The sequence below is a fragment of the Phyllobates terribilis genome, unplaced genomic scaffold, assembly GCF_046119375.1.
Source record: "Phyllobates terribilis strain yellow unplaced genomic scaffold, ASM4611937v1 Scaffold_86__1_contigs__length_6382490, whole genome shotgun sequence".
NCBI lineage: Eukaryota > Metazoa > Chordata > Amphibia > Anura > Dendrobatidae > Phyllobates > Phyllobates terribilis.
The window spans coordinates 272,308-292,330 of NW_027362846.1; the positions used below are offsets into that span (position 1 = coordinate 272,308).

The 20,023-nt window shown below is 42.6% G+C and overlaps 1 protein-coding gene across 2 annotated transcripts in view; it reads right to left on the minus strand.

Moving 5' to 3' along the window:
- LOC141197729 (uncharacterized) overlaps window positions 1-20,023 on the minus strand; it is a 38,339-nt gene that overhangs the window by 7,722 nt on the left and 10,594 nt on the right. The window contains exons 1-3 of one of the 2 annotated variants that reach the window (XM_073662814.1): window positions 6,794-6,998; window positions 6,580-6,703; window positions 6,399-6,496 (exon numbers count right to left, since the gene is read on the minus strand). In XM_073662814.1, the coding sequence (XP_073518915.1) occupies window positions 6,399-6,496; window positions 6,580-6,703; window positions 6,794-6,817 (246 nt within the window). In that variant the 5' untranslated portion in view covers window positions 6,818-6,998. Of the gene's footprint in view, window positions 1-6,398; window positions 6,497-6,579; window positions 6,704-6,793; window positions 6,999-20,023 lie in introns of those variants that run through there. The other variant, XM_073662813.1, reaches the window with a different exon arrangement.

A 20,023-nucleotide genomic window follows, 5' to 3' on the forward strand; every position in this document is an offset into this window, starting at 1 on the left:
CCCTGTCTCAGTCACAATGTGGCACAAGCCAGGCATGTTTTTTGCCAAATAGGTTGACTGACAGTACATTTCTATTGAATATGTATTATCTACGAAAAAAGACAATTACCCATTAAAAATTTACTTTTAATTTAAACACACTAAAATAATGTACTCAATAGTACAGTTGGGACAAACTAACATATAAGAAAGGAGACATAGAGGGATATAAAGGTGAAAAAGGAATAGAAATAGTGTCAGCTAGGCCGTAAATAATACGCTATAAGGGATAATAAACTAATCCCTTTCTGGCAGTGGAGTATATCAGCCCCCAATATTCAAATAGTGCCCCCACTGTACCACGGCTATCCTTCACCTAGTCCCCAAGGAACCTTAATAATGCTATTCAACGAGTACACATATGAATTTTGCAAACAGCGTCCTCAGTAGCGTATTCAGCAAATATTCAATAATGACATCAATGGCATATAGAAAGCTAAATGTCCACAGTAATACTAACACCCCAAAAAGTCAAAAAAAAATTGAGGCGTATGGAAATGTAGTCCACCAGCATGCAGAGTCATGCAAGACCCAAAAAAAAAAAAAAAAAAAAAAAAGGCCAATTAAATCTTGAAAAAAAATATAAAGTCCAGAGATTTTTCAAAAAGCCATATCAGATGACCAGTGTAAAGCAAAATAATAGTCCAGTAATCACCAAAACAATTACAGGAAATCTAAACGATATTAGAGGTGCTGATGGATACAAAGATGACAATGTCCCAAATAAAGAAAATCCAATGAGAAAAAAACGCTGCTAGTCAGAAAAAAACACGTATACATGTAATAAAAATCAATGACTTATCTTGTTGCATCCAAGAAGTGTTTAGGCTGGTGTAAAGTCAAGTTCCACTTGTTGATCCAAAAATATTCAGTTTGTAGAGATCAAATTCAACGATGCGATCACCAGAGGAAAGAGTTAACATATATCCAAAAAGACATCAGGCTTCACTTCAATATGAAAATATACCAATGGATCAAATGTTCCCATAATCTCTACGCGTTTCGCCCCCCCTCCTTGAATGTGGGGCTCATCAGGGGAAAAAAAGAAAGTTTAAATGAGGGATAGGGTGCATCGATAATAGATGCTACCAAACCGGAATGCAGTCACAGTATTACTGTGGACATTTAGCTTTCTATATGCCATTGATGTCATTATTGGATATTTGCTGAATACGCTACTGAGGACGCTGTTTGTCAAATTCATATGTGTACTCGTTGAATTGCATTAGTAAGGTTCCTTGGGGACTAGGTGAAGGATAGCCGTGGGTACAGTGGGGGCACTATTTGAATATTGGGGGCTGATATACTCCACTGCCAGAAAGGGATTAGTCTATTATCCCTTATAGCGTATTATTTACGGCCTAGCTGACACTATTTCTATTCCTTTTTCACCTTTATATCCCTCTATGTCTCCTTTCTTATATGTTAGTTTGTCCCAACTGTACTATTGAGTACATTATTTTAGTGTGTTTAAATTAAAAGTTAATTTTTAATGGGTAATGGTCTTTTTTGGTAGATAATCTTTACTTACCCTCCTTCCAACGTATGTTGGTTATTTTCTGGTATTTGGTATTGAATATGTATTCCAAATCTCAGTCACAATGTGGCACAACCTGTGACAAGGGCCTCCATCCTCCAATGACAAATATTAGTTTGGTAGGACCACTGTACATTACAGATTTGTCCACTGCACAATGTGCATAGGGTTTGTAAAAATTAGCCCAATGGGCTGAGTCATGGTTGACACAAGAAGCCACCATCCCAAGGGTCTCCAATCACAAATAGTAGTTAGGCTGGAGTAGGAATACTGTCCTGGTTTGTCCACTGTACAATGTGCATAGTATGTAAAAATTAGCCCTATGGGCTGAGTCATGATTGACGATGGAAGGAATCTTGTTTTATGGGAAGGGGGTGACGTTAACAGCAGTAGCATGAATCTGCATGTTTGGTGAATTTAGGTTGGCTTGCTGTCATCTGGAGGGATTACAAACTGTGGATATATCCAGTCCTTACTGAATTTAATCAGAGCAAGTCTGTCTGCATTTTCCGTGGAGAGGCGTGTGCGCCTATCAGTGATGATTGCCCCAGTGGAACTGAAAACATGCTGAGACACCACACTAGCAGCCGGGCAGGCCAGCACCTCCAAGGCATATAAAGAGAGGTCGGGCCAAGTGTTCAGCTTAGACACCCAATAATTAAAGGGAACTGAAGCGTCAGAAAGGACACACGTATGGTCACTTAAAGTAACCCTTGACCATGTTCTGCAACTTATCCCTCCTAGGCATTTTTATAGGCAGATAGCCCTTGCTGTTTTGCTGGTATATTGAAAATTGCCCAATTTGGGCACATTTTCCCCCTTCCTCCGTTGGAGCTGGTGTTCGTGTCTCTCCCCATTATCCTTTGGTGTTGAAAAGAGCTGGTACCTCTGCTACCAGCATTATCTGAGGGTGATGTTTTCAGCAACTGATCTACAACGGCCCTCTTAAACGATTCCATTGTACAAGCCCTGGCAAAAATTATGGAATCACCGGGCTCGGAGGATGTTCATTCAGTTGTTTAATGTTGTTGAAAAAAAGGAGATCACAGACATGGCACAAAACTAAAGTAATTTCAAATGGCAACTTTAGGGCTTTAAGAAACACTAAAAGAAATCAAGATTAAAAATGTGGTACCCAGTAAGAGTAATTTTTTTCAGACCAAGCAGAGGGAAAAAATTATGAAATCACTCAATTCTGAGGAAAAAAATATGGAATCACCCTGTAAATTAAAATTTCCAAAACTAACAACTGCATCAAATTAGATCTGCTCGTTAGTCTGCATCTAAAAAGGAGTGATCACACCTTGGAGAGCTGTTGCACCAAGTGAACTGACATGAATCATGGCTCCAACATGAGAGATGTCAATTGAAACAAATGGGTGGATTGGACAACCTTTCAGGGTAGGATCTGGTGTCCGTCAGGGCTGTCCTCTTAGCCCTTTGCTTTATGCCTTTGCAATTGATCCCTTCCCATCTTGAGGGTAGTGGCCTAAGCAGACGATGTCACCGTCTTTGTTTCTTCGCAAGATGAGGCAATGGTGGTGATGTCAGAAGAGGAGCGCTACTCGGAGGCATCCGGGTCCAAGGTTAACCAGGATAAGTGTGAAAGTCTATGGCTGGGAGGCGGAGATCCCAGGTTTGATCTTCCGGACACCCTCCCCGAACCCCAAGAACATGCCAAAGTCCTGGGCACTGAATTCGGCCAGGGTGATTACCCCATGAAAAACTGGGAAGGCAGAATCAAAAGTGTCGCCCAAAGAGTGGACCAATGGAAGGGTTGGTCTTTGAGCCTGAGGGAAAGGGTTGGCCTGTGCAAAGCTTTCCTGCTCCCCTTGCTAATCTACCTGGGCAGCGTCTGTGTCTTGCCAGAGCCTCTCTGGACACGGGTCTACAGTCTGTTCTTCCAGATGATATAGGGGAATAGACTGAACCTAGTCAAGCGGGAGGTCACTTACCGCACGAGGAGACTAGGGTGGTTGGATATGGTGAACCCGTCGTGTTCCTAGTGAACACCTTCTTGAAAGTTAACGTGGCAAACCTCTGGAAAGAGAGGGCTCCTCCATGGGTATTATCCTGCAAGGGATGGTTTCAGCCATCAATCTTCAGGGGGAAGATTGAAAGATCTTCACACACTGCATGGGCATCTCCCAGCTTATGTTACCCCGGTTCTGAAAATGATCCACCGGTGGGATCTGGGAATGTGGGAGGTGAGGTCCCTCCCGAGGAAACTCCTCGATAGGAGGGTCTTGCTTTCTCATTTCCCACCGTTGGGATCTGGAGGTTGGGTTGAGTTTGTTAAATTCTAGCAGGATCCCCAAGAAGTACTGGGACTTGACTTGGCGCTGCTTCCAAGGTAAGCTGTGTGTAAGGGGCAATTTGAAGTACAGGAGCTCAGAGGACAGGAATTGCCCCCGTGCAGCTTGTGCTAACATGCTGAAAGCATGGAGCACTTCCTTCTTCATTGTCCCTTTAATACAGAGGTGTACAACAGGGTGGGAGCTTCCATTGGTTGGCCATGGCTGGCTACTCTATCCTATGCCAGGTGGGCCTATGGAGCGTTCGGAGACCTTGGGAGAAGGGACCGAACCACTTTATTCATACTAAGTGTAGTGGTCAGGTATTTCACGTGGAAAGCACGAGTTTTAGTTTTGACGCAGAGTAAAATCCTAAGTGCAAATGAAGTTTGTAGGAACATCCTAGGTGACCTGGTGAAGGCACGTTCTCTGGAGTATGAAAGACTGGCTGACGGGAGGGTGGCCCGTCTCTGGAGGGGCTTTTCCTTCAGGGTGCCTTAGTCTGGTAGTACTCCTATATCCAGGTGGTGGGCTGATGTCTTTTGTTTTGTATTTATGTCTCCTGAATAGGTTTGCAAGCATCGAACTTGAGCCTTGGACGGTGAGCATGTAGGTTGCCTTTGCCCTGGCCTCTGCTTAACTTGGCATGGCAGATGCTACAGACTACAATGTTTTTCTCTGAAGGACTTTCAGAAAAAAAAATTCCACACAGCAGCTGAACGCCCCCTCGCCCTGACTTGGCGCACAGCGGCGGTGCTCTTGGGAACAGTTGACCCAGTTCTCACTCTGTGCAAACCACAACTCCTTGGTGCCTGTTTTGGTGCTACATATCCATCTTCCTCTGTGTTGCTGTCATGGCTATGCATGCCAACGGTCCAGGTCGGATCAGTGGACTCATAATCGACTACCTCGTCTTCCATCTCATCCTCCTTCCCAGTTGACATTGTAGGCTGACCTGACAGCAACTCTGTCTCATCATCATCAGCCTCCACCTCTGGAGAAAAAAAATGATGTTCCGCCAAGAGTCTTTCTTCTGGCCATAGGTCCTCAAATACATAAGCATAAACGCACGCCACCTCCTCTTGTCCCTCTTCAATGCTGCACAGTGATAGTCCAGAGCCAACCAAAGGATACGTACTAAACAGATCCTCAGAGTGGCCAAGCTTGGGGTCATATGTCTCCTGTGACTGAAAATTGTTGGAGGAAGGAGAACCAGCTTCAGGATTGGATGGGCCAGCCTTCTGTGTATCCACAGTAGACTGTGTGGTCGTGGAAGATTTGATGCTGCTTGACAAATGCGTAGAGGCCTTGTCTTCTATCCAAGACAGAATCTGCTCTCGCTCTTCTGGCTTCCACACACGTTTACGTTCCAGACCGGGAAATTTTTCCAGGAACATAGTGGATGCATCAAGATTCTTCTGACCTGACACAGACTGAGTGCCTTCTTGCGCACCACTGACACGTCCCTTAACAACAGTCTTTTTTGGCATTTTGGGCTTTGTTGACAGATTTTCAGATGTTGATGGCACAAGTCAAGCTAGCTGTCACAGCCAAAATAGTGGTTAAAATGGCCTGGTGCGTGCTTTGTAGCAGGCAGTAGGAAATGTTTGGACTACTGCTTAGTGTAGGGCACAAAACACTTTTTTAAGTGGACCAATATGGACAGAAGGCAGGCTCTGACCCCTAAAACAGCAGGGAAAATAGACCGGTGGTAAAAAAAAAAAAAAAAAAAAAAAAAAAAAAAAAAAAAAAGAAAGGCAGCACAAAAAGCTACTTCTGTGTGTACTGGAAAAATATTGCTTTCCTCTGACAAGAGCTGTTTTAATATGGACGCTGGAAGAACACTACCTAATACACTCCCTACCTAATACACAATCTCTCCCTCCTTGTACTCTGACTTCGTTGTGTGCCTTCAGCTCTGAAAAGAGCTATTTTTGGTGGTATTATGGAGCTAGTGAGCGGCTCCTTTAAACACAGAACTAGTTTACATTGCAGGTAGCCCTTAAAAGGGCTTTTGTTTTATCAAGAGGCCTAAACACTCTCCCTAGCAGCTCAGCGATCTCTTCCTATGCTTATAGAATGCAGGCTCCAGACGCAATGTGCACAAAAGGGCGGCGGCAGCAGGGCTTAAATAGACCCTATGTTGCTGGGCGGCCAGCCAATCACAGTAATGCCACAATCAAGATGTCTGCGGCATTACTGTGATTGTTTATGAAGCCCATCATGTTTAGTGGCTGCAAAGGAGGCGCCAAAACTGCAGGGCGGGACATTCGAATATAGCGAAGCGAGTACACAAATACTAGCAATATAATGAGAAACCCGAATACCGTACTATCCGTGCGAATAGCGAATGGCAACGATACACTCACTCATCACTAATGATCAGCTCTAATCCTGCCATCGCCACCATTCTCATTATACAAGTATAAACCATATAATTCTAGTGGATAAAATAAGACCGAACACAAGACCTTCACAGTCGTCTACACATCACAGGAGAGATCTCATGACACCTTCTCTCCATCTACCTGATGATCCTGAGGAATATTGGGGGCTTCTTGTTTACAGTCCTGTGGAAGAAGAGGACGGGGACATCTCTCTGGTGTTGTCCTCTTACTGGATAGATCTAAAGGAAGCACATACAGGGACTGAATTAATTCTTTACATACAGATAATTATAGGTCGTGTGTATTCAGTCCTGTCTGTTACCTGGTGATGTGAGGGGCTGGGGAACCTCCATCATAACGTCCTTATACAGATCTTTGTGTCCTTCTAAATACTCCCACTCCTCCATGGAGAAATAGACAGCGACATCCTGACACCTTATAGGAACCTGACACATACAATGATAGAGTTATCCCTCCAATCCCTTCATAGCTTTACTTTAAAATGTCCCAGCATTCCTCATTCCTAGCAGTGTCACCTCTCCAGTCAGCAGCTCAATCATCTTGTAGGTGAGATCTAGGATCTTCTGGTCATTGATGTCCTCATGTATCAGGGGGTGAGGTGGAGGCCCCGTGATTAGGCTCAGGGGTCTTCCACATCCCTCAGACACAGGGTCCTGACAGCGCTCACTAGAGGTCTTCTTCACTACTGTGTAATCCTGGTTATGGAGAGACACATTAATACATCTCACTCCAGACATTTCCAGAGTCCTCACCTCTCCAGTTCTGTCCATCTGTTATTCCCATAGATAAGAATGATGTAATGTGACATCATCAGAATCTCTCACCTCTCCAGTAAGCCGGAAGAGGATCTCTAGGGTGAGGTGTAATATCCTCTCCACCATCTTGTCTGTGTCCATATCCATCTTTGATGCGTAATTCAGGAAAATTCTCTTATATAGAAGATCTTCACTGAGAGGATCTGATATTATAGAGACCTGAATGAGAAGATGATGAGCCGATGTAACATCATAAAAATCTTGTGTAATAATACAATTACTGGAGATAATAAGGGAAACATTTGAGGAGATTTAGGTTTTACAGTATTTAGTTTTCTTCTTTACATCTAGTAATAAAACCTATATATTTTAGGCCACAGACAACAAGCAGTTTCTTCCTCAGAATCTGCCAGTGAATACCTTTCTCATAGACTCATCTTCCATAAAGCTAATTCTCGTCTCATTTACAGACACTGGAATCGGCATTAGCAATACTGCAGGAGATATTCATTACACGTGACATGAGAAATAACTACTTTATGATGAAGACGAAATCTTCATCTTCCACTACGGCTCTATAAACGTATTTGGCTAGAGTCCGTCACTGACTACATCACCACCGGCCGTCTATATGTTTCCCGTCTTCACCGGACTGTCATCCTCTATCACGTTAGATCTCAGGTCTGATTCACACTTAGAAGTTTGAGGCATTTATAAAAGCTTGTTTGTAAGACCACAAAGACAGGAGTTATTTGATACCACAATTTCCATGTACAGTGTTTTATGGGGTTTCAAAACAAAGTGTGAATCTCAAATTGAAATCATTGTTGTTGAGATTTTCTGCAAATTTCAACGCCTCCTCCTGTGTGCCACCCAACATCAGGAGGAGGTCGTCGATAAATCGACCGTACCATATGATTTTTTGGTCTGTAAATATTGCTCTCATGGTAAATGTATTGCTCCTCCCATTTGGACATTAATCCAATGACTATGAAAATTTGCTGCCCATACTTACTCCCCTCCTTTGTAAAAAAAAAATATATATATATATTGTCAAAGCGGAAATAATTATGATCCAGAAGAAATTTATCTGACATGATAATGAAATCTTTTATTTCTACTGTATACGTGCTATAGGTATCCAAGTGATAGCTCAGGCTAGTTAATGCTACACTGTGTGGTTGAATATAGAGGTACACATGTGGTCAAAATTGTTAATACCCCTCGTTTAACCCTTTACTGGCCTGGAGCATATTAGTACGCCCCAGGCCATCACCCCCGGTTCAGCACAGGCTTCGGCGCTGAGCTCGCACTGAACCGGGCACATTTCAGCTGATTCTTACAGCTGACATGTGCCCGCAACAGCCTCGGGTGGAATCGCGATCCACCCACGGCTGTTAACCACTTAAATGCCGCTGTCAATCTCTGACAGCAGCATTGAAGAGGGCCGCACCGGAAGTGTGCCACTTACCCCGCCCATAGGTGACCTCGTCATGTGATCGCGGGTCACTGATGGGTGGGCATGGCAATCCGGGATCTGCAGCAGACCCCAGTGGTTGTCATGAAAAGATTGCTATGGGCGCCACCTAGTGGTCAGCGCTAATAGCACAGGAGCATTTCTGCTACATAGAGGTGATCTGCTCATCGCCTCTATGTAGCAAAGGCAATCAGACAGTGGCTGCTTCTAGTCTCCTATGGAGACTATAGAAGCAAGCAAAAAGTGTGAAAAAAATGTTTTTAAAAATATTAAAAAATGTAAAAAATATAAAACTTTAAATCACCCCCCTTTTGCCCCATACAAAATAAAATAAAAAATAACCCCCCCCACACACATATTTGGTATCGCCCGTTCAGAAGTTACCAAAAAAATAATTAATCCGATCAGTAAATGGCGTAACAAGAAAAAAATTCCAAATGCCAGAATTACATTTTTTTGGTCGCCGCAACATTGCAATAAAATGCAATTATGGGCGATCAAAACATCGGATTTACCCCAAAATGGTATCAATAAAAACATCAGGCAAAAAATAAGCCCTCGCCCGGCCCCAGATCCCCAAAAAATGGAGACGCTGAGGGTCTCGGAAAATTGCGCCATTTTTTTCTGGAATTTTTTTTCACCACTTAAATAAAAAAGAACCTGTACATGTTTGGTGTCTACGAACTCATAATGACCTGGGGAATAATAATGGCAGGTCAGTTTTAGCACTCAATGAACGTGGAAAGAAAAAAAACAACAGTGGAATTGCATTTTTTTGCAATTTCACCGCACTTGGAATTTTTTTCCCCGTTTTCCAGTACACGATAGGGTCAAACTAGTAATGACGTTTAAAAGTAAAACTCGTCCCCCAAAAAATAAGCACTCACATGACCTTATGGACTGGTCATGAAGGGGTTAATGAAAGAAAAACCCACAATTGTCACAGAAATACCTTGAATCTGACAAAAGTAATAAATTAAAACTCTCTGAAAATGAACAAATTAAAGTCAGGATTTTCTTTTCAACACTGTTTCCACAGAATTTAAAAAAAAATAAACTGATGAAATAGGCCTGGACAGAAATGATGGTTCTTCTTAACTTAATATTTTGTTGAACAACCTTTTGAGGCAATCACTGCAATCAAACGATTCCTGTAACTGTCAATGAGACTCCTGCACCTCTCGACAGGTATTTTGGCCACTCCTTATGAGCAAACTGCTCCAGTTGTCTCATGTTTGAAGGTTGCCTTTTCCAGGCAGCATGTTTCAGTTCTTTCCAAAGATGCGCAATAGGATTAAGGTCAGGGCTCATAGAAGGCCACTTCAGAATAGTCCACTGTTTTCCTCTTAGCCATTCCTGGGTGTTTTTAGCTGTGTGATATGGGTCATTATCCTGTTGCAAGACCGATGACTTGCAACTGAGAACAAGCTTTCTGACACTGGGCAGCACATTTCTCTCTAAAATCCCTTCATAGTCTTGATATAGGGAAAATATATATTCTTGTACCGTGTTGGCCAGTAGATAGAAAAATATTTAGAATTGAGAGTCCTCAATGGTTGATACCTTTTAATGGCTAACTGAAAAGATGGTAACAAATTGCAAGCTTTTGAGACTACTCGGGTCTCTTCATCAGGCATAGTATACCACAAAATCTGAAAAGTCACATATTTATACACAATAAGACATACAAAAAATGCAATAGGTAAGGCAGGTGATGAAAAGCATAGTTATTATGGAAGAGATAAACAGTTCTGGCTATAAATATGTTAGCAGTTAATAGATAAGGAGTGTGAAGGTTTTATTGTCCTGTGACTAGGTCCAGTGTAGCGATGACCTCACAAGTCTGAGGAGCAAATTCCTTAGTTGATGTAGAAAGACATAAATCCATGCGACACATTCATTGCTGATCTGAAAGTGAGGCCATCACTACACTGGACCTAGTCACAGGACAATAAAACCTTCACACTCCTTATCTATTAACTGCTAAAATATTTATAGCCAGAACTGTTTATATCTTCCATAATAACTCTGCTTTTCATCACCTGTCTTACCTATTGCATTTTTTGTATGTCTTATTGTGTATAAATATGTGACTTTTCAGATTTTGTGGTATAATATGCCTGATGAAGAGACCGGAGTAGTCTCGAAAGCTTGCAATTTGTTACCTTTTAATGGCTAACTGAAAAGATGGTATCAACCACTGAGTACTCTCAAATCTAAATATTTTTCATAGTCTTGAGATTTCATTGTACCCTGCACAGATTCAAGACACCCTGTGCCAGATGCAGCAAAGCAGCCCCAGAACATAACAGAGCCTCCTACATGTTTCACAGTAGGGACAGTGTTCTTTTCTTGATATGCTTCATTTTTACATCTGTGAACATAGAGCTGATGTGCCTTGCCAAAAACTTCCATTTTTGTCTCATCTGTCCATAGGACATTCTCCCAGAAGCTTTGTGACTTGTCAACATGTAGTTTGGCAAATTCCAGTCTGGCTTTTTTATGATTTTTTTTTCAACAATGGTGTTCTCCTTGGTCGTCTCCCATGAAGTCCACTTTGGATAAAACAACGACGGATGGTCCGATCTGACACTGATGTTCTTTGAGTTTGAAGTTCACCTTTAATCTCTTTTTAAAAGTTATCCTGGGCTCTTTTGTTACCATTTGTATAATCCGTCTCTTTGATTTGTCATCAATTTTCCTTTGCTTGTCAACTCTTTCCTTTGCTTCCTCTAGTCCATGTTGAGTGTGGTGCACAGCATGTCACCAAACAGCACAGTGAGTATCTGTAGCCCTATATACAGGCCCACTGACTGATTACAAGATTGTAGACACCTGTGATGCTAATTAGTGGACACAACTTAATTTAACATGTCTCTTTTGTCACAATATTTTCAGAGGTACCATCATTTCTGTCCAGGCCTCCAGGCTTCATTTTCATAGATTTTCAATTTATTATTACTTTTGTCAAATTCAAGTTATTTCTGTGACCATTGTGGGTTTTCTTTCATTAAACGAGGGGTACCAACAATTTTGACCACGTGTGTATAACATCGCATGATAGCCAATTTTCTTGCTATAAAAAAATGTTCAAATACAGTAACCACAAATTTAGAGTCCCTAATGTAGCTGGGAATTTCTTGCACTAGTGGTTGAAGATAGAAATCTATCTACACACTCAGTCTCTCTCCCATAGAATCTAAGCCCGCTACTATTGGTCTGAGTGGTGGTGGAAATATGTTTTTGTGGATCTTAGGAAATTAATGATATATAGGTATGAAAGGTTGTTCCACATAAAGCTGTTCCGCCAGTTTTTTTATCCAAGGCTCCTGTACTCAAACCTTCTTGTAGTAATCTATATAATTCCATATTGAAATCATTGGTGGGGTCTCTGGTTAGTTCCAAATACACATCAGTGATTCTTGTTTCTTCAATCAATCAAATTGAGCTTGAGCTAAATAGAATGTAATACCACTATTGTGCCCCACTTGTCTGCTTGTCGCACTGTCAAATTCATATTAGTTTTGAGTTCCCTCAGGGCAATTTTTTCTTTTCTAGCTAGATTGTTATTTTTATTTCCCTTATGAGTGATTTCATTTGTTTAGAGAAACCAAATCCTTTTCAATAAGATCCTGAACTGGTCTAAAACCATGGAACATGATTGAAGTGGATTAAAGGATGGATTTCCCCTATGAAACAGACTATTCAGAGAGGAATCAGACTTCATAGATTCCCTCTCCAATGATTTCAATTGTAATAACACCTTTTGTTCTGAAAAAGATTTGTTAGGAGTAATATCAGAATTAACTGTTGCAACATCAGTAAGGCTGTGTGCCCACGATGCGTTTTTAATGCATTTCCGCAGCGTTTTTGCAGCTGCGGAAACGCATTAAAAACGCATGGTAGAAGGGCATCAATGTTCCCCAATGATAATCCGCATGTGCTGTGCACATGCTGCGGAAATTTCCGCTGCGGATTATCAGTGTGGAAAAAAACGCAGCCCTACCAATTATTTTGCGGAAGCGCTGCGTTTTCGCCGCCATTGACTTGCATTAGAACGCGCCAATTCCACAAGACTGCATCTGTATTTGCGTAATTGGCACGTTCTAATGTGCGTATGGTACCCGGGTGTAGAGGAGAGGAGAGTCTCCTCCACACCCAGCTACCATAGAAACTGTAAAAAAAAAAGAATAAAATAAAAAATAAAAATTATATTTACCTTATGGCGGCCCGCGCTACGCTCCTTCCCCTTTGCCGACAGATCGTGTTGGACTGTAGGACCTGCGCTGACATCACAGTCATGTGACGGCAGGTCTTTCAGTACAGGGAATCGCGATGTGCCGGCAGCCAGGAACGAGCGCAGCTACACACCCCGTGCCATCGGAAGGCAAGTATAGGTTTATTTTTTTATTTTTAACCATTCTAAAGGTCACACTATATAAATCCATGCTGTTTGCAAGGATTTATATAGTGTGACCTAGTTGTCAAGCACTTTCCAAGTGATGCTAAAATCGCCAGGAAAGAGCTTGTCAATCCGCATGCGGAAATGCATGTGAAGTACGCTTCATTTCCGCATGTCCCTGGCAGGAAAAACGCATGAACAATCCGCATGTACAATCCACTTTTGCAATCTGCATGCGTTTTTTTCTGCCAGGGAGATGCAGAAACGCTCAGGAAAAAATCCTGAGCATTTCTGCATCGTGGGCACATAGCCTAATATTTTCATCATCATTATCAGAGCTATCACAATGACATTTCCGTGCCAGTCTATTAACATCCAAAATTGCTCTAAATACATCAAAATCATTGGTAGGGGCAAAACTTAGGCCTTTCGCTAAAAGTGATAATTGTTCCTCTGATAACACAAAACTGGACAAATTCCAAATCAGTAGCTCTAATAAAGGTGGTTTCTGTTCCGGGTGGTATATATGTTTCCGCTTGTGTTTGTGGCCCCCCTTCCTCCGTTTTTTGCCATGCTAGTAGATGTATTTTGTGGATGTTCATAATAAAATCTTCCATCTTCGCTAAATTAGCTTTCAGTTTGTCATTATTGCTAGTCAAATCCTCGTTGTGCACAAATTTTTCCAATGAGGATTGGATACAAAAACAGAAATAAAAAGTAAGTTCCAGCTCCTCATGTTTCAGGATTAACCCATCAACTTCAATGAACAATCTGTCTCATCATACAGGGCTGTGGCCATTTTTTTAGCCTTAATCCCCTTGGTATCATCTCGTTTTCACATACATTTCCAATTCTTGTAATAAGAAAAAAACATGCAAAAAGCACAAGACACATGTTAAACATTTGTTTTAAAAGAAATTAAGTCTTTTGAGCACCAGAACAGATGTACACCGCAGGGATGGCACAGGTACGGCTGCTACACCAACCCTGGCAGTTTACCACTTGCTGCTGTCAAATGCAAACATGGCATCTAAGAATGTTTGACAGAGTTCAGCTCAATGCCGCTCCTCCTCCCAAAGTACTCAATAGTATGGGGCTGCCTAGTTACTACGATACTTAAATGCCTAATAATGGTGTCTGGGCCTGCAATATACAAAAGTCTATTAACACGACTCCAAACACATTAGACTAAAACACACGCCCACAGGAAGAAGCAGGTGCAAAACGCGCGTGGGGGCTTCCGCCTAGCCAGTGGCTGCAACTATCCTAGGTACTAATCCTATACATGTATCTATGCTCTTATATTTTTATATGGTAGTTCTTTTAACCCCTTCAGCTTTTTAGCTGGTATGTCTATTGCACGCAAGGCAGTTTATGCATTTATTTATACGCTGTATTATAAGCATTTACTTATTAATATATACATATTCCTTATAGATTTAATTCTGATTTTTTGTTACTTAAACTACTCTAGTAGTGCATGATCTATTGAACTGGTACCATTGTGGGTCTGATTAATTTTTATATATTTCATTGCACTAGGAGTATGTTGTAATAGAACCACATGTTATATACTATCCACTTGGTGGCTACAATATAATTTTTTATTATTTTTATATCACATAAATTTTTGTAATTGTGACATACACAGGGGTACCATTTCTAATTTATACTGGGTGAGGTGTCACTCTGTCTTGTATCCCCTCCTCTTGAATTTTAATATATTTTTGTCTTTGTAAAATTCTATTAATAAAAATTTACGTTTTACTCTATTGGGTTTATACAGTGCTGGCCAAAAGTATTGGCAGCCCTGCAATTCGGTCAGATAATACTCAGTTTCTTCCTGAAAATGATTGCAATCACAAATTTTTTGGTATTATTCTCTTCATTTAATTTGTCTTCAATGAAAAAAAAAACAAAAAGAATTGTCCTAAAGCCAAATTGGATATAATTCCACACCAAACCTAAAAAAGGGGGTGGACAAAAGTATTGGCACCCTTTGAAAAATCATGTGATGCTTCTCTAATTCGTGTAATTAACAGCATCTGTAACTTACCTGTGGCACTTAACAGGTGTTGGTAATAACTAAATCACACTTGCAGCCAGTTAACATGGATTAAAGTTGACTCAACCTCTGTCCTGTGTCCTTGTGTGTACCACATTGAGCATGGAGAAAAGAAAGAAGACCAAAGGACTGTCTGAGGACTTGAGAAACTAAATTGTGAGGAAGCATGAACAATGTCAAGGCTACAAGTCCATCTCCAAAGACCTGAATGTTCCTGTGTCTTCCGTGCGCAGTGTCATCAAGAAGTTTAAAGCCCATGGCGCTGTGGCTAACCTCCCTAGATGTGGACGGAAAAGAAAAATTGACGAGAGATTTCAACGCAAGATTGTGCGGATGGTGGATAAAGAACCTCGACTAACATCCAAACAAGTTCAAGCTGCCCTGCAGTCCGAGGGTACAACAGTGTCAACCCGTACTATCCGTCGAAATCTGAATGAAAAGGGACTGTATGGTAGGATACCCAGGAAGACCCCATTTCTTACCCCGAGACATAAAAAAGCCAGGCTGGAGTTTGCCAAAACTTACCTGAGAAAGCCTAAAACGTTTTGGAAGAATGTTCTCTGGTCAGATGAGACAAAAGTAGAGCTTTTTGGGAAAAAGCATCAACATAGAGTATACAGGAAAAAAAAAAAGAGGCATTCAAAGAAAAGAACACGGTCCCTACAGTCAAACATGGCGGAGGTTCCCTGATGTTTTGGGGTTGCTTTGCTGCCTCTGGCACTGGACTGCTTGACCGTGTGCATGGCATTATGAAGTCTGAAGACTACCAACAAATTTTGCAGCATAATGTAGGGCCCAGTGTGAGAAAGCTGGGTCTCCCTCAGAGGTCATGGGTCTTCCAGCAGGACAATGACCCAAAACACACTTCCAAAAGCACTATAAAATGGTTTGAGAGAAAGCACTGGAGACTTCTAAGGTGGCTAGCAATGAGTCCAGACCTAAAACCCATAGAACAACTATGGAGAGATCTCAAAATGGCAGTTTGGAGAAGGCACCCTTCAAATATCAGGGACCTGGAGCAGTTTGCCAAAGAAGAATGGTCTACAATTCCAGCAAAGCATTGTAAGAAACTCATTGATGGTTACCGGAAGCGGTTGTTCGCAGTTATTTTGGCTAAAGGTTGTGCAACCAAGTATTAGGCTGAGGGTGCCAATGCTTTTGTCCGGCCCTTTTTTGGAGTTTTGTGTGAAATGATCAATGATTTGATTTTTGCTTCATTCTCTTTTGTGTTTTTTCCTTGCAAGCAAATTAAATGAAGAGAATAATACCAAAGAATTTGTGATTGCAATCACTTTCAGGAAGAAACGGAGTATTATCTGACAGAATTGCAGGGGTGCTAATACTTTTGGCCAGCACTGTATACGCTCTGTCTTTTTTGGATGTCTATGTAATTTGGCAGTACCCATTTAATGTATGTGGTCAAATATAAGCACATTAGACTGAGGTTGAATGAAAACACTGATTTCGGGGGTTTGGTTGACTATATAATGAATTTGGAGGCCTCCCGACAGATAATGTCAGGGCAGAGTAGGATCTGGCATCTTGAATTTCAGAGGCTAATCAGTTTGTTCTTCCTGTAGATAATCCTCCGCTAGAGAAGTCTGGAGGCGACCCTCATACAGATCACAGGAAAGCTGGAATATTTGTGTGTATGGGGGAGTCAGGAGAGATAGCCGTCTGCCAATGACCGTTCAGCCAACACTTAACTCATGTGTATGGGGCCGTTAGTATTACATGACAAGCAGTGATAATGCACTGTACTACTGTAGTGCTGTGTACTATCTGAGCAAGCAGAGGCTTGTATGTTGTATGATCGCACTAAAGAGAGTTGTTTAACCCCTTAGAGCCAATTTTGACCTTATTGACCAAGCCAAATTTTACAATTCTGACCAGTGTCACTTTATGAGGCAATATCTCTGGAACGCTTCAACGGATCCTACTAATTCAAAGATTGTTTTTAGTGACATATTGTACTTCACGATAGTGGTAAAATTTATTCGATATGACTTACATTTATTTGTAAAAAAAATGGAAATTTGGTGAAAATTTTGCAATTTTCAAACTTTGAATTCTTATGCCCTTAAATCAGAGTTATGTCACATGCTTCACAGGAACTGAAGCAACTTGGAAGGAAAAAATAAACATTTAACTTTTTTCACATAAATTTTACTTCAGACCCAATTTTTTTTTTTATTTTCACAAGGCTAATAATAAAAAATGGACCACAAAATGTGTTGTGCAATTTCTGCTGAGCATGCCGATATCCCATGTGTGGGGGAAAACCACTGTTTAGGCGCACGGCAGGGTTCAGAAGGGAAGGAGCATTGTTTGACTTTTTGAAAGCAAAAATGGCTATAAATAAGACCGGACACCATGTTGGGTTTGGAGAGCCCTTGATGTGACTAAAAATAGTGGAAACCCCCCTATAAGTCCCCCCATTTTGGAAACTACACCCCTCATGGAATGTATCTAGATATGTGGTGATCACATGATCACATTGAACCCCCAAGTTCAGAGCGTAGAGCAGTGATGATAAAAAATTCAACTATTTCAACAAAAATGTAATTTTAGCCCCAAATTTCTTTGTTTTCACAAGGGTAACAGAAGAAATTGAAGCCCAAAATTTGTTGTTCAATCTCTCGAGTACGCGGATACTACCTATATAGAGGAAAACTATTGTTTGGGTGCATGGCAGGGCTCAGAAAGGAAGGAGTGACGTTTTGGAACGCAGACTTTGATGGAATAGTCTGCGGGTGTCATTTTGCGTTTGGAGAGCCCCTGATGTGCCTAAACAGTGGAAAAGCCCAACAAGTGACCCCATTTTGGAAACTACACCCCTCAAGGATTTTATCCATGGGTACAGTGAGCATTTTGAACACACAGATACTACACATAATTTGATAACATTAGGTCGTCATATGGAAAATTTTATTTTTTTTCACGAAAATATTGTTTTAGCCCCAAATCTGTAATTTTCACGATGGATAATATAGTTGAAAATGGATCCCATAATTTGTTACATAATTTATTCCGAACGCGATGATACCGCATATGTGGTCAAAAACTTCTGTTTGGGGACATGGCAGGGCTAGGAAAGGAAAGAGTGCTATTTATCTGGAATAAATTGTGAATGCCACGTCGCATTTGGAGAGCCCCTGACATGCGAAAACAGCAGAAACCCCCTGAGGTGACCACATATTTGAAAATTTACTGCCTAAGGAATTAATCTAGGGGTGTAGTGAGTGTTTTGAAGTCATAGGTGCCTCACAGAATTTTAGAACACTGAAACATGGAAATGACATTTTAGTGGTAAAAATATAATTATAGTATTTGCTGCAAATTTTCAGGTACACAAGGGTTAATAGGTGAAAATGGACCCCATAATTTATCGCACAATTTCTTCCGAACACGGTGAGCTCCATATGTCTTTTAGGCCACATGTCAGGGCTGAGAAGGAAGGAGCGCTATTTGGCTTTTGGAGCACAGATTTTGCTAGAATAGTTTGCGGGCGACATTTGCGGAGCCCTGAATGTGTCAGAACAGCAGAAAACCCCCAAAAGTAACCCCATTGTAGACGGCTGCAGTGACTATTTTGTAACATCCACGTCAGGCTTTTTCTGGAGAATTGCAAATCTGTCAGTTTAATGCCCACACATTGTGCCCCCATACAGTGTAGTTCCCCCATATATTGTAGCGCCCTCATGTAGCATCGGCGTCTCTCCCCTCTGCCAGGCAGAGACGCCGTCCCCCTTACCGCCTCGATCCTGCTCCAGCGTCTTCCGGCCTCCCTGCAGCTGCTGCTGGTGCACGCAGCTTCCCTGGCTCTGTGCTTAGGGCGCGCGCGCGCGCTCCCTCCCTCTTAAAGGGGCCGCGCGCACCGTCCTAAAAAGTCCCCGGCCAATCACCGGAGGGCTTTCCCTATAAGAGGCACCTCCTCCAATATGGAGGTGCCCGTGCAAGGTTGTTGCTTTGTGATTCTTACTTTGCTTCAGCCCCCAGGTCCTCTGCAAGTCAGTCCTGTTTGCCAGTCTGATCTTCTGCTCAGTCCGCTAGCCTGACTTCTCTTCTGCCTGACAGTCTGTCTACAGTCCAGTCCGCCAGTCTGTCTATGGGCTCTGCCCGCCTGCTTACCTGGAAGCACCTGCCTGTTACCTGCCGTGCCTGCCTGCCCGCTTACCTGGAAGCACCTGCCTGTTACCTGCCAGCACGCTTACCTGGAAGCACCTGCCGTGCCTGCCTGCCCGCTTACCTGGAAGAACCAGCCAGCTACCTGTTGTGCCGCCAGCTTGCCTACCCAGAACACTCGCCTGACTATCTGCCTAATCAGCCTGCTTGTCTACCCGGACCACCCGTCAGCCTGCCAGCCGAAGCTTATCCGCTGTACCGGTTAGTTCCTGCCTTCTGACCCGTGGGAGTCACCTGCTCATACATGGTCGGTCCCAGAGTGGCACCTGGTCCCTCTGCTCGGTTCCTCCCTCCACTGAGCCGCCGTGCGACCTCGCCGTGAGAGTTGATACTTACTCACGCCCCTCCTTGCACCGCAGCACAGAGGTTCCACTACTCGGATCCGTAACAGTTTGCACGGGCCATGGAACCCGGTGGCCCCCAGGCTCCTTCGCTTGCTGACTTGTACCAGGAGGTTTCTCGTCAGAGATCCCAACAGGAAACCATCCTGACCTACCTGTGGTCTGTCAACTCCCGCCTGGACACGCTGTCTGTCTCACCTGTGTCCGCCTCAAGCTGAGCGGCACCCGCTCTGGCGGCGCCTCAGCCTACTGGTGCCATGGCATCCAGCTCTGGACCCCGGCTCTCTGCGCCTCCTCGTTTTGGGGGTGACCCCGCCTTATGTCGGGGTTTTCTGAACCAGTGCACGCTGCACTTTGAACTCCTGGCACATCAGTTTCCCTCTGACCGGGCCAAGGTGGCATTCATCATGTCTCACCTCACCGGGGAAGCATTGGCATGGCTAAACCCTTTATGGGAGAGAGGGGATCCCCTGGTGTCAGATCTTCCGGCTTTCCTCACTGCCTTCCGGAAGGTCTTCGA